The following is a 12,663-nucleotide window of genomic DNA, read 5'->3' as shown; positions in this document are numbered from 1 at the left end:
CTGAGGCTGTTAGGAATGATGGGAGTTGAAGTCCAAAATACTAGGAAGGCCCAAGTTGGCCCATGTCTGCTATATCATAAAGGCAAAGAGAAACACAACTACGCAATAGGTTGTTATTTTATTGTGATTCATGACAAAGAGCGAAAATGAATGTTTAGAACTGGATGACCTGGCCCTGTAAAGAAGGAGGAGAACAGAACAGAGTAAGTATAAGGCACAGACACGGGGGAAAATAAACCAGATTTATCATGACACAGGTCACCCCCAAATTAGCAAAAGTGTCCTAAGTGTAAGTAAATATATATATATGTAGAAATGGATTTTGAATCCATTTGTTGGGTTTTCCCATAACAAATAAAATTCTACCAAGTCAAAATACCTCTATGAAATAATAATAAATAATAAAACTTTATGCAGCCCTGAGTCATCTTCGGGCTGATATGGGTGGGATAGAAATAGTGAAATAAATAAATTTACATCCTATCTCCCCGAGGAGACCCAGAGCAGTTTCCAAGTAACATCATCAATACATACAGAGTAAACAACATAACTGTAAGATTAACTACTTGATAGCGCAACTACTTGATAACACAATGGAATAACTATTTGACATGGAGACGCTCACGATAATGTTTTAAGGTTTTGTATGGTTTTTATATTTTTATATCATATGCTATTGTTTTTAACAGAATTTCTGGATTGTTTTTACTTGTTATAATTGTTGAAGCATCGAATTGCTGCCAATTTGTGAACCGCTCCGAGTCGCCTCTGGGCGGTATATAAATATTTATTTATTTACTGTATTTGTATACCGCCTTTCTCAGCCAATCAGTGACTCAAGGCAGTTTCCAACAGATCAGTACACATAAAACATAATATAAATTAAAACATTAAACAGTATAAAACACCAGAAGAGCAACAAAAACAACTTCATTATTAAGCTTTGTCCAGTTCCATTGTCAAGTCATTCGATTTCCTATATTAGCTACTCTGCATTTGTAAACGCTTGCTCGAACAGCCATGTTTTTACTTGCCTACGAAATGTTAAGAGCGAGGGAGCAGATTTGATCTCCTTAGGGATGGTGTTCCATAGCTGAGGAGCCACTACTGAGAAGACCCTGTCTCTCGTCCCCGCCAAACATACTTGTGACAAAGGCGGGAATGAGAGCAGGGCTTCCCCAGACTATCTTAAAGTTTTCGATGGTTCGTAAGGGGAGATACGTTCAGACAGGTAAGTTGTAGTAAATATAGTAAATAAACAAAACAATATAAGCATAAAAAGTGTCGCCATAACACATTAAAAGTAACCCTGCCTGTTCAAGGCAATTTAAAAGGTCGGGCCGAGATTAGTGCAAGCTCAAAAGTTCTTGGTGCAGTGCTATAGCAGGCAACAATAATAGGTACAGGTCTATGGCTGTTCATTTCTGGGGCCTATTAGAGGAAGTGACCTGGGTAATTGGTAGGAAGAATAAGGCCATATTCAACAATGTCTAGGGCTGAGCTAGAACTAGCCATTCTCAAAGACTATTAAAAGTAATAATCTTTTCAACCTTCCGAAAGATGGCATTTTTCACCTATCCTTTCAGCACTTCTACTGTAATTTCATTATACTGCACCATTTGCTTTATATGTGAAGTCTCAACTGAGTTATTGTCTCCCAGGGAAGATAATATCCATGGCTAAGTAGGCATCTGTTATATAGGTGCAAATCTAAGAAATGACCTGAGCACATCCAGAATAACCCAGCCCTAAGGTGGAGTACCTTTCTCTTCTTGTCTCCTCCCAACTCGAAGTGCTTGCACCTCTTAATGGCCAGCATCCTCTTGGACCGGCAGTTGGGCTCCACACACTCCAGCCTCAGCACAATCTTCTTCGTAGTCTTTGCCTGAAAGAGGAAGCAAAAGACCCCACGGTTCATTTGGGATGAATGGCAAAATCGAGTGTCTCCTCACTTGCCCCAACCATTGACAGGGAGGCTAAACAGGAGGAAAGGAATCGTGAATCAGACAAGCTGCTAGATTTGAAGACTTCCATGAAGGAAATTGTGAACATAAGGAAGTTTTTCAACGCCCTTTTCAACTTTGAAACACAAACAGTAATGATATTGCCTGAACCCCATTAAAATCTAGGATCTAGTTCAGCGGTGATTAATTCTTCAAAGGGAAATGATTGACACAAGATCCCCTAAGACTGCCCTCCAGTTTCCCCAGTTTGGACTGACAGCTCACCTTCTTGCGGAAGATAGGCTTCGTCTGACCACCGTATCCGCTTTGCTTGCGGTCATATCGACGCTTTCCTGCGGGAAAGAAATCCTCCAGGTAAAGAAATACTATCTTAAACCCTGGTCTTCTATGTTCACTAGAAATACCGTTTAAACAGGCATTCTTCTCAGTTATAAGTACAGTTGGGTCTTCTAAACCAGGGCTTTTTATAATCTTTCCACTTTGCACCCGATAAATTCTTACATGTCCCCATTCATATAAGTATATAAAATAGGTATAAAAACCAATCATTTACTGAATCATCATTTACAAGGCTTGCTAAAGTAAAAGTTTCCCCTTAACACTACGCCTAGTCATGTCTGATTCTGGGGAGTGGTGCTCATCTCCATTTCTAAGCCGAAGTCCGTATACACCTCCAAGGTCATGTGGCCAGCATGACTGTAGGGAGCACCATTACCTTCCCATCAACTGCTAGGTTGGCAGGAGCTGGGATAACATTGGGAGCTCACCCGCTCCCCAGATTCAAAATGGCAACCTTTCAGTCAGGAAGTTCAGTGGTTTAACCTGCTGTGCTACCGGGGGCGCTACATAAGCTTGCTAGTAAAAAGTAAAGGTTTCCCCCTGACATTATGTCTAGTTGTGTCCGACTCTGGGGGGTGCTGCCCATCTCCTTTTCTAAGGCGAAGAGCCAGCACTGTCCGTAGACACCTCCAAGGTCATGTGGCTTTCACCAAGCTTTCAGCGTGTGGTCTTGTTATTCCATGGTGGGTCATCATCAAATGTTTTGTGGCGAGGGTTTTCCCACTCTTATAAAAAACTGAAGATGTCCTGAGCAATAGGGCTATCCTCATTTTTGGATGTAAAGTGAGGAATATCAACTATATTACATATTTCAGGTATACAGAAGCTGTGCTAAACAAGCAAAATTCACAGAGTAAAGGGAAACATTTTTTTAAAAAAATACAACAAACCAGTGCAAACACTAGCCTAAATTCTATTATAAGTCCTGAGTCAAGATAACTGGATTTAACAAATGATTCAGAGGATCTGCTTGTGACCAACCAAACAAACTCCAACTGTTGTTTTCATTTTGAGTAACGCAAACCGCTTTGAATAAAACTTGCCAAGAAAACGTTGTGATTGATCAAGATGGAAATAACTTAGGAACACGCAAGAATTAAGATGATAATAATGGAAACATGCCGTCTGCTTTCATAAAAAAAGGACTGGCAAGAAGCACAGAGAATAATTCATGGTTAAGTTTAACGAATTTGTACCATAGCAACAGAGTATGTTCACAAGGAGAGATGGAACCAATGCAAGAAAAGAACCCAGAATAAGAGAGAGGCTTAATTCTGCAACTCACCCTGTGCATACAGAGACTCTTTGCCCTTCTTGTACTGAGTCACTTTGTGGGGCTGGTGCTTGCCACATTTCTTGCAGTACGTCCGGCGGGTTTTGGGAACGTTCACCTGGCAATGAAGACCCAGTTAGTTTTCATAGGATTAGGCAATGTGGTTTTACAATATTGGCTCCCAAAGGGAATTATTTTGTCGCTGCTAAGGTAAGGAAGGAAACTTTACTGCATTTTTTTACCATTTGGTTCAAGTTCTCCTTCAGACTAATAAGTGACGTGGTCTCCGTCAGCACCAATGCTCTCTTGAGGCCACCCGAAACAACATCTGAGGAAACAACTGAGCCCAGATGCAGACCTGTGCCATCACTTTTGCTCCCATGTGCAGCTTTCAACATAGGTGCTTAGGATTGATTCAAAGGCCAATCTCCCACTTCCTAGGCACTTATTCTCATGCAGGTTGTTCACAAAACAGTTTGAATACCATTGCCAGAATAATCCAAATGGCATATGAACCACAGTAATATTCAGATACAAGAAGCAGAATTTATTTATTTATTTACAGTATTATTTACAGTATATTATTTACAGTATACACTTAAATCGCTTGTTTTGTAATTCCACAAATTCATTGCATGAAAAATAACATCTGGCCATATTATTTGTCGGTGGGTTAATTACAAAGTAGCAGCACATGTGCTCTCTCTCTCTCTCTATATATATATATAACACTAAGTAACAAAATTTGGAAAATGTCTGTTCCTGGTTTGAAAGTGTTATTTCCTGTTTAATTGTGCAACATTTACTTTGAAAGTAATTGTTCTACTCCAGAAACTTTGTTTATGTGGCTGCCACAAACTAGGATGAATTGGTTGAGACTCAATGAGATAGTCATGGAAAAACTATCACAAAATGTGCTGCAGGATGTCCCGCATAAAACCAAGTTTTTGCAGTTTAATAAACATATCCCATGTTTTTGTGAGAGAACCAATTAGGAAATGACATTTATAAACCAACAACAAAAACTGTGTTACATGTTGTTGTTCATTCGTTCAGTCGCCTCCGACTCTTCGTGACCTCACGGACCAGCCCACGCCAGAGCTCCCTGTCGGCCGTCACCACCCCCAGCTCCTTCAAGGTCAGTCCAGTCACTTCAAGGATGCCATCCATCCATCTTGCCCTTGGTCGGCCCCTCTTCCTTTTGCCTTCCACTTTCCCCAGCATAATTGTCTTCTCCAGGCTTTGCTGTCTCCTCATGATGTGGCCAAAGGACTTCAACTTTGTCTCTAGTCTCCTTCCCTCCAATGAGCAGTCGGGCTTTATTTCCTGGAGGATGGACTGGTTGGATCTTCTCGCAGTCCAAGGCACTCTCAGCACTTTCCTCCAACACCACAGCTCAAAAGCATTCATCTTCCTTCGCTCAGCCTTCCCTAAGGTCCAGCTCTCTATGTGTTACATAGTGTAATCAAATGACTGTATTTTGATACAACGTAAAAGCTAAAACAGCAAGCAGTGGTCCCAAAATCCTGGCACCAAGGCAGCAAACACACTCTACGATGGGATCTCCGCTTTTGAAGGTTTGGGGTAAAATGTTCTCTCTGGGAATCTCTAGATCAGAGCTTTCCAAACATTTCACATTGGTGCCATGCTTTTAAAAGATATGCGTTGTATACAAAAACTCAATATGCAGGGAAAAAAAATATATTGCCTCAAGTGTTGAGCAGCCACCTCCTCTGAAGGGTTTGAAGGAGAGGATGGCTGTCTTTCGGGAGGGCTTTGATCGTGTCCTCCTAGCTGGATGGTCTTTGGGGTTCCCCTTGAACTCTAGTTCAACTCTAATGTAGATTGCCTTGAAGTCCAATGGAGTCTCCTTCCTTCTGTGGAGGTTCTGAAGCAGAGCCTGGATGGCCATCTGTCGGGAGGGCTTTGATTGTGTCTTTTTTGATAGTATAGGGTCAAACTGGATGGCCTTTGGAGGCCCTTCCAACTCTACCAGGGGTTTATGGTAATTGCAAGCGCGCTTTATGTGGCTAATTCCTTGGCTGCTCCTTATTGGATTGAAAACCCTGCTTCATTTCACTCTGGATTAAGATCAGGCCCCAAATATCACATTTTATTTATTTATATCCCGCTCTCTCTCTCCATATGGAGACTCAAAGCGGCTCACAATCAAAAACATTACAACTTAAAATATACAAACGTACAATAAAACAGTATATTATTATTATTAACTTTATTTTACCCCGCGAACATCTCCCGAAGGACTCGATGCGGCTTACAAAGGCCAAGGCCTCAATAAAACAACAATATAACAAATACACATAAACCAAAAGCAAATCAAAACATTAAAGCAATAACAGTAAGCAGTAAAAACAGTACACCGTAACACAATAAAAACTAGGCTGGGCCAAATGTAATGGGTACAGATTTAAAAGTGCTGAGTATGCTGAGTGAGATATAAGGATATTTGGATAGGTGCAATGTGCGGACAATCTTAATCTCTAATAAAGTGTTTCTGGGACGTGTTGCTGGAGTTTCCTATTCTGGAAAGGCACACCAGAATAGCCAAGTCTTCAAGCTCTTCCTAAAGACTGCCAACGTAGGCTCTTGTCTGATGTCCTTGGGGAGGGCGTTCCAGAGTCGGAAGGAGGGGGGGCTACCACAGAGAAGGCCCTGTCCCTCGTCCCCACCAACCGCGCTTGCGACGCAGGAGGAATCGTGAGCAGGGCCTCTCCGGATGAACGAAGGGAGCGTGCGGGTTCATAATTATTATATATTATCAGTAATTATATTTTTAGTATATCAGTATTACTATATCACAATATTATTATATACTATTATATTGCATTATTATTAGTATTACATTATATTACATTATATTAGTATCAATATTATATACAATACATTATTTTCACATATCACAAAATTTGTATTGTGTATAAAAATATACCAATATACTGGGATGTTATTAGTATATTGTATTACATTATACTATGATCAATACTGTATGTGTGTGTATATATATAATTAATCTAGCACAATATTAGTGTTATATATTACTATATATTTTACTATAATCACTATACTGCAATATTGTAATACTACATGTAATATATAATATACAATTATTGTTTTATTATGCACAATAAATACATATATACAACATATAAATAAGTAATGAGTCCCATCGTTATTTATTTGTGCACTTATGTATGTATTTCTTGCATTTCTGGTCCACTTTTCCCTGTCCTTAGAGGAGTCAAAGCGGTACAAAACCATTGAAACACAGAGAGGGATCGCATAGAAGGACTGAAATGATGCCACAAATGATACAAGGCTTCAGCGGCCTGTACTAGGCCTCAGCCCGCTCCGGCCCCGGCCTCGCCTGCCTCGGCCTCCCCAACAGCCGCTATGCCTCCCGGACAGGCCCCCAACTGCTCCGGCCGGCCTCCCCCGCTTCTCCCGGGCCGCCCCCCGTCCCTTCCTTGCTCCCCGGCGGAGGATGGAAACGGATCCAAGCCACTCACCATCTTGCAGGCGGCGTCGGCAGCTCGGAAAGAAAGGTTTTGCCGGAAGCCGGAAGTGGACAAGAGACGTGAGCAGAAGAGAAGCGGAAGCCCGGCTAGAGCGGCTAGGAGCGGGAAAGCGCGGATGTAGAGCGCCCCCTGGACTCTTGGCCGTTTTAGGATGCTATGGCAAAGGAGTCTCTGCAAACCTAGCTGGACTCTTAAAAGACTTCATTGCACTGAACGTATATTTATTTATATCCCGCTTTATCTCTTCATACGGAGACACAAAGCGGCTCACAATTAAAAACATTACACTGCAACTTAAAATATACAAATAATAATAATAATAATAATAAAAACATTACAATGCAACTTAAAATATACAAAGGAAATAATAATAATAATAAATATAATAATTAAAATATAATGCAACTTAAACTATACAAGTAAAACAACAAATAATAAATAATAATTAAAACATTACAATACAACTTAAAATATACAAATGAAATAATAATAAAAATATAATAATAATTAAAAACATTGCAATGCAACTTAAACTATACAAATAAAATAACAAATAATAAATAATAATGAAAACATTACAATGCAACTTAAAATATACAAATAAAATAATAATAAATATAATAATAATGAAAACATTACAATGCAACTTAAAATATACAAATAATAAAATAATAATAATAAATATAATAATAATGAAAACACTACAATGCATCTTAAAATATACAAATATAATAATAATAATAATAACATTACAATGCAACTTAAAATATACAAAGAAAATAATAATAATAAATATAATAATAATGAAAACATTACACCACAACTTAAAATATACAAATAAAATAATAATAATAAATACAATAATAATGAAAACATTACACCACAACTTAAAATATACAAATGAAATAATAATAAAAATATATAATAATAATTAAAAACATTACACTACAACTTAAAATATACAAATAAAATAACAAATAAAAATAATAATAAAAACATTACAATGCAACTTAAAATATACAAATAAGAAATAATAATAATAATAAATATTATAATAATGAAAACACTACAATGCAACTTAAAATATACAAATATAATAATAATAATAATATTACAATGCAACTTAAACTATACAAATAAAATAACAAATAATAAATAATAATAAAAACATTACAATGCAACTTAAAATATACAAATAATAATAATAATAATCTATATAAATAAAAATGTAATGTTCATTTGTGGGATTAACATAACTCAAAAACCACTGGACGAATTGCCGCCAAATTTGGTCACAAGACGCCTACTAACCCAAGGAGTGATCACCACTAAAAAAATTGATTTTGTCATTTGGGAGTTGTAGTTACTGGGATTTATAGTTCACCTACAATCAAAGAACATTCTGAACTCCACCAATGATGGAATTGAACCACACTTGGCACACAGAACTCCCACGACAAAGAGAAAATACTGGAAGGGTTTGCTGGGCATTGACCTTGAGTTTGGGAGTTCCCCTTCATCCAGAGAGCACTGTGGACTCAAAGAATGGTGGATCTGGACCAAACTTGGCACGAATATTCCATATGCCCAAATATGAACACAGATGGAGTTTGGGGGAAATAGACCTTAACATTTGGGAGTTGTAGTTGCTGGGATTTATAGTTCACCTACAATCAAAGAGCATTCAGAACTCCACCAAGGACAGAATTGGGGCAAACTTCCCACAGAGAACCCCCACAACCAACAGAAAATACTTAAGGTCATCCAGACCAGCTCCCTTCACCAGGGCAAGAAAACATAATCAAAGCCCTCCTGACAAAGAGCCATCCAGCCATAGATATAGATAGATATATATGGTTCACACACTCACAGATATAGTATCATAGATTTGAAAGGGACCCCTAAACAAGGACAATTATATGTTGCATGTTCCAGAGTAGGCTAACCAGACAAAGAAGCAGCAAGAAATACTATTTTCCTACCTCCACCACACACTAGCAAACTATCCATTTCATTTGGAAGTTCTCAGTTGATTTGCCATCCCATTGTAGAGAGTTGTTCCCACCCGTTGTCCCTTTGTGAAAAAAACAAAACCTCCTCTCCTGGATTATAATTTTTGTTCCTAGGTGAGCAATGTCCTTTCCCAATTGGTTCTATCATAAACACATGGGAAGAGTTTATGAAACTGCACAAACTTTGTCTTTGCAGGAGGGACAGCAACTTTGAGAGGATCTCCATAATCCTCTCAAGAATCCATTGTTTCCCTCTCGTCCCGCCTCCCTCTCTCCTGATTCGTCAGGACGCCGAGGCGGCAGAAGCCTAGCGTTTGGCCCAGACGCTCAGGAGGTGTCCAAGCCTCCTCCTAGCTGTAAAGCGCCAGCCAATAATCGTCAAGCCAGCAGAGGGGCAGGGAATGGGAAATTCAAACCTGGCAACTCTGTTTCTGTATAAAAAAGGCTTTTATTTGTACACATGTTATGCTTAGCTTGGCGAAATATTGCTGCTCTGCATCCTTTTCAGCTGAATCGCAATAAAATCATCTCGGTGGCGCTTCCTTCAACTTTGGTGAGATTTCTTTTGGGAACTTAAGAAAAACCTTTTAAATTAGGCTTCTCTTTGCTCACCATTGTAGCGAGCCCTCTTTGGTGGATCCGCAGGGTCTCTCCTTCAGGGCCAGACCCTTTTAAATTCCTCCATGATTGAGTCCTTCTGAATTAAGTTTGCAGCAACTGCTGTCAACCGAGGTCCCTTCTACACTGCCATATAAAATCCAGATGGTTTGCTTCAAACTGGATTATGTGGCAGGATAGGCTCATTTAATCCAGTTCAAATCAGATAATGTGGATAATGTGACCTCACTACCTCTGAGGGTGCTTGCCATAGATGCAGGCGAAACGTCAGGAGAGAATGCCTCTAGACCAGAGGTCCTCAAACAAAGGCCTGAGGGTTGGATACGGCCCTTCAACGTCATTTACGTGGCCCTCGCTCAGGGTCAACCTAAGTCTGAAACGACTTGAAAGCACACAACAACAACAATGACAACAATCCTATCACATGAGCGAAAAGCGGGCCTACACTTCCCATATGGCCCTCCAAGGTCATTTACCCAGCCCTCACTCAGGGTCAACCTAAATCTGAAATGATTTGAAAGCACACAACAACAACAACAACAACAACAACAACAATCCTATCTCATCAGCCAAAAGCAGGCCCACACTTCCCACTGAAATACTAATAAGTTTATGTTTGTTAAAATTGTTCTTCATTTTAATTATTGTATTGTTTTCAAGTGTTATTGTACTACAAATGGGATATGTGCAGTGTGCATAGGAATTCATTCATGTTTTTTTTCAAATTATAATCCGGCCCTCCAACAGTTTGAGGGACTGTGACCTGGCCCTCTGTTTAAAAAGTTTGAGGATCCCTGCTCTAGACCATGGCCATATAGCCTGAAAAAACCTACAACAACCCAGTGATTCCAGCCATGAAAGCCTTCGACAATAAAATGTGGATTAATATTATTAATAATAATAATAATATAATAAACTTTATTTATACCCTGCCACCATCTTCCCAAAGGGGACTCGGAGCGGCTTACATGAGGCCAAGCCCAGCGATACATTATAAACAAATATTAACAAAAAAATAACATCACAATAAAATAAATAAACAAATCAAGCAAAATAAACAGTACAAAATAACATAATGGAAAATCAAACACAATGGGTGGGCCAAATGCATGACATAAAGTGATAAAACTCTGGATGAGATAGCAATTAAAATGGTATATTTGTTAGGGAGGTGCTCATAGGGGACTGAACAGTGGAATCAGACTTTCAATAAGGTGAGGGGAAGTGCAATATGAGGAAAACAGTGTAGGTGAAACAACAGGACTGGAATATATGGTCACTCTCCAAAGGCACATCGGAAAAGCCGATTATGTGGCAGTGTAGAAGGGGCTTTGGTCAGAAAGAACAGAAATGGACTCCCAACCTGTAGCACGATGGGCTGCTCAAAAAAAGAGGAAGCCTGTAGGTTTGCGATTCTTCTGCCCAAAATAAATGGTTGTGGTTATATTTAAAACCTGCTATGTTGTACAAAATGCTCAAGCAATAGGAGAAGATGAAAGAAGGAAGAACTTTGTGGGCTCACAACACTTAGGGACTGGGGCCCCTTCTACTTCGCCATATAATCCAGATCACCAAAGCAGAGAATCCACATGATCTGATTTGAACTGGATTATACGAGTCGACACTGCCAAATAATCCAGTTCAAGGCAGACAATCTGGATTTTATATGGCAGTGTAGGCGGGGCCATAGAAGGGGCCAAAGTGAGGGTTCACCAGAGCCGGCCCAAGAGAAAAACAGTCAGCTGACTTTGCATCTGCTTCCATCTTTCTATCGTTTTGTTCCACTATCTGCTCACAATTACGACGGGTGTGTCTACACTGCAGGATGAATGCAGTTTTGATAGAGCATGCAAGGAATCAGTGTGTGTGTGTCAACTGTAAAATAAGATACATGAAGCTGACTGGTCCAGCAATGTTTGGGGAGCTAGCTGAGCCTGGGACTTTTGGTTGCTGTTACATTTTTCAGGCTTGAGCTATGCAAGTGTTTGAAGAGAAGCAGAGAACGATAGAATTTGGAGTGTGCTCTTGCTTCATGAGTTGCTGAAGGAGTTTATCCACATGGACAAAGAAAGATAATTTTAAATCTCTCATAAAAGGACATTATGCGAGTTGTCGCAACTGATCACATTGTACATATGTTGTCCTGAACTTTTGAAGGGTTAACTACGTGTTCTTTACTGTTCACCGGGGTGGCATATTTTCTTTCTCTGGGAAGGCCGACCAAATATGAACTACATGTGGTTTATTTTACATTACACCACAAGTTTGACACCACTTTTTAAATGTTACGGCCCAACGCTTTTGGGATTGTAAACATTGTGGCTTTGCAAGGCCTTTCGCCTTCTCTTCCAATGAATGCGAACATCTCAGCAAACTACAAATCCTAGGATTACAGAGCATTGAGTGTTCTGTTGGTCGCTGGGCCTGTAAAGAATTTCCTTTAAGACAGGACGTGCAACCTTTGCCCAGCAGGAAGCCAGGGGGGCCAAGGAGAAGTTCTCAGAGGTTTTCCACCACAAATGATCTTTAGATGGCTTGTGAAGTATAACAAAGTCTTTTATTAATGAACAATCAAACAGAAACGTCTCTTGTCTTCAGAAAGATAAACAAATGATTCCAGGCTTTTATGCAACTGGTAGCTTCCTAAACTTGCCCACGAAGGACAGGCAACTGTCTTCAATAACTTCTTCTTTACTTTAAAAGAAAATCCCCTTTTTAACTTCTCCCAGGCTGACTGTAATCTAACCCTTACTGATGTGGGCTCCGCTACCGGGTCGAACTGCTTCTTGAACACCGAGTGGACCTACCAGTAAAGGCTTAGATGTTCTCCAGCTGGAGTTCTTTGGTCTTTAGGGCTGTTTCCCTGGAAATCTTTGGAGACTCTTAAGACTGTTCTCCCCCGGAAAGTCTTAAGGGTTGAA

At 39.7% G+C, this 12,663-nt stretch overlaps 1 protein-coding gene across 1 annotated transcript; it reads right to left on the bottom strand.

Annotated features, from left to right (window-relative positions):
• Positions 1–99: 99 nt before the first annotated feature.
• On the bottom strand, positions 100–7,291 carry RPL36A (ribosomal protein L36a). Its single transcript, XM_060756350.2, has 5 exons — positions 7,104–7,291; positions 3,589–3,694; positions 2,229–2,296; positions 1,763–1,885; positions 100–175 (listed from the first exon to the last, which is right to left on the bottom strand). Exons 1-5 carry the CDS (start codon positions 7,104–7,106, stop codon positions 155–157), a joined length of 321 nt encoding a protein of 106 aa, XP_060612333.1. The 5' UTR covers positions 7,107–7,291; the 3' UTR covers positions 100–154.
• Between the last annotated feature and the right edge of the window lie 5,372 nt (positions 7,292–12,663).

The sequence above is a fragment of the Anolis sagrei genome, chromosome 10 (assembly GCF_037176765.1).
Source record: "Anolis sagrei isolate rAnoSag1 chromosome 10, rAnoSag1.mat, whole genome shotgun sequence".
NCBI classification, from domain to species: Eukaryota; Metazoa; Chordata; class Lepidosauria; order Squamata; family Dactyloidae; genus Anolis; species Anolis sagrei.
The sequence above is the reverse complement of the archived record's forward strand: the minus strand, read 5'-3'. Positions and strand labels throughout refer to the sequence as shown.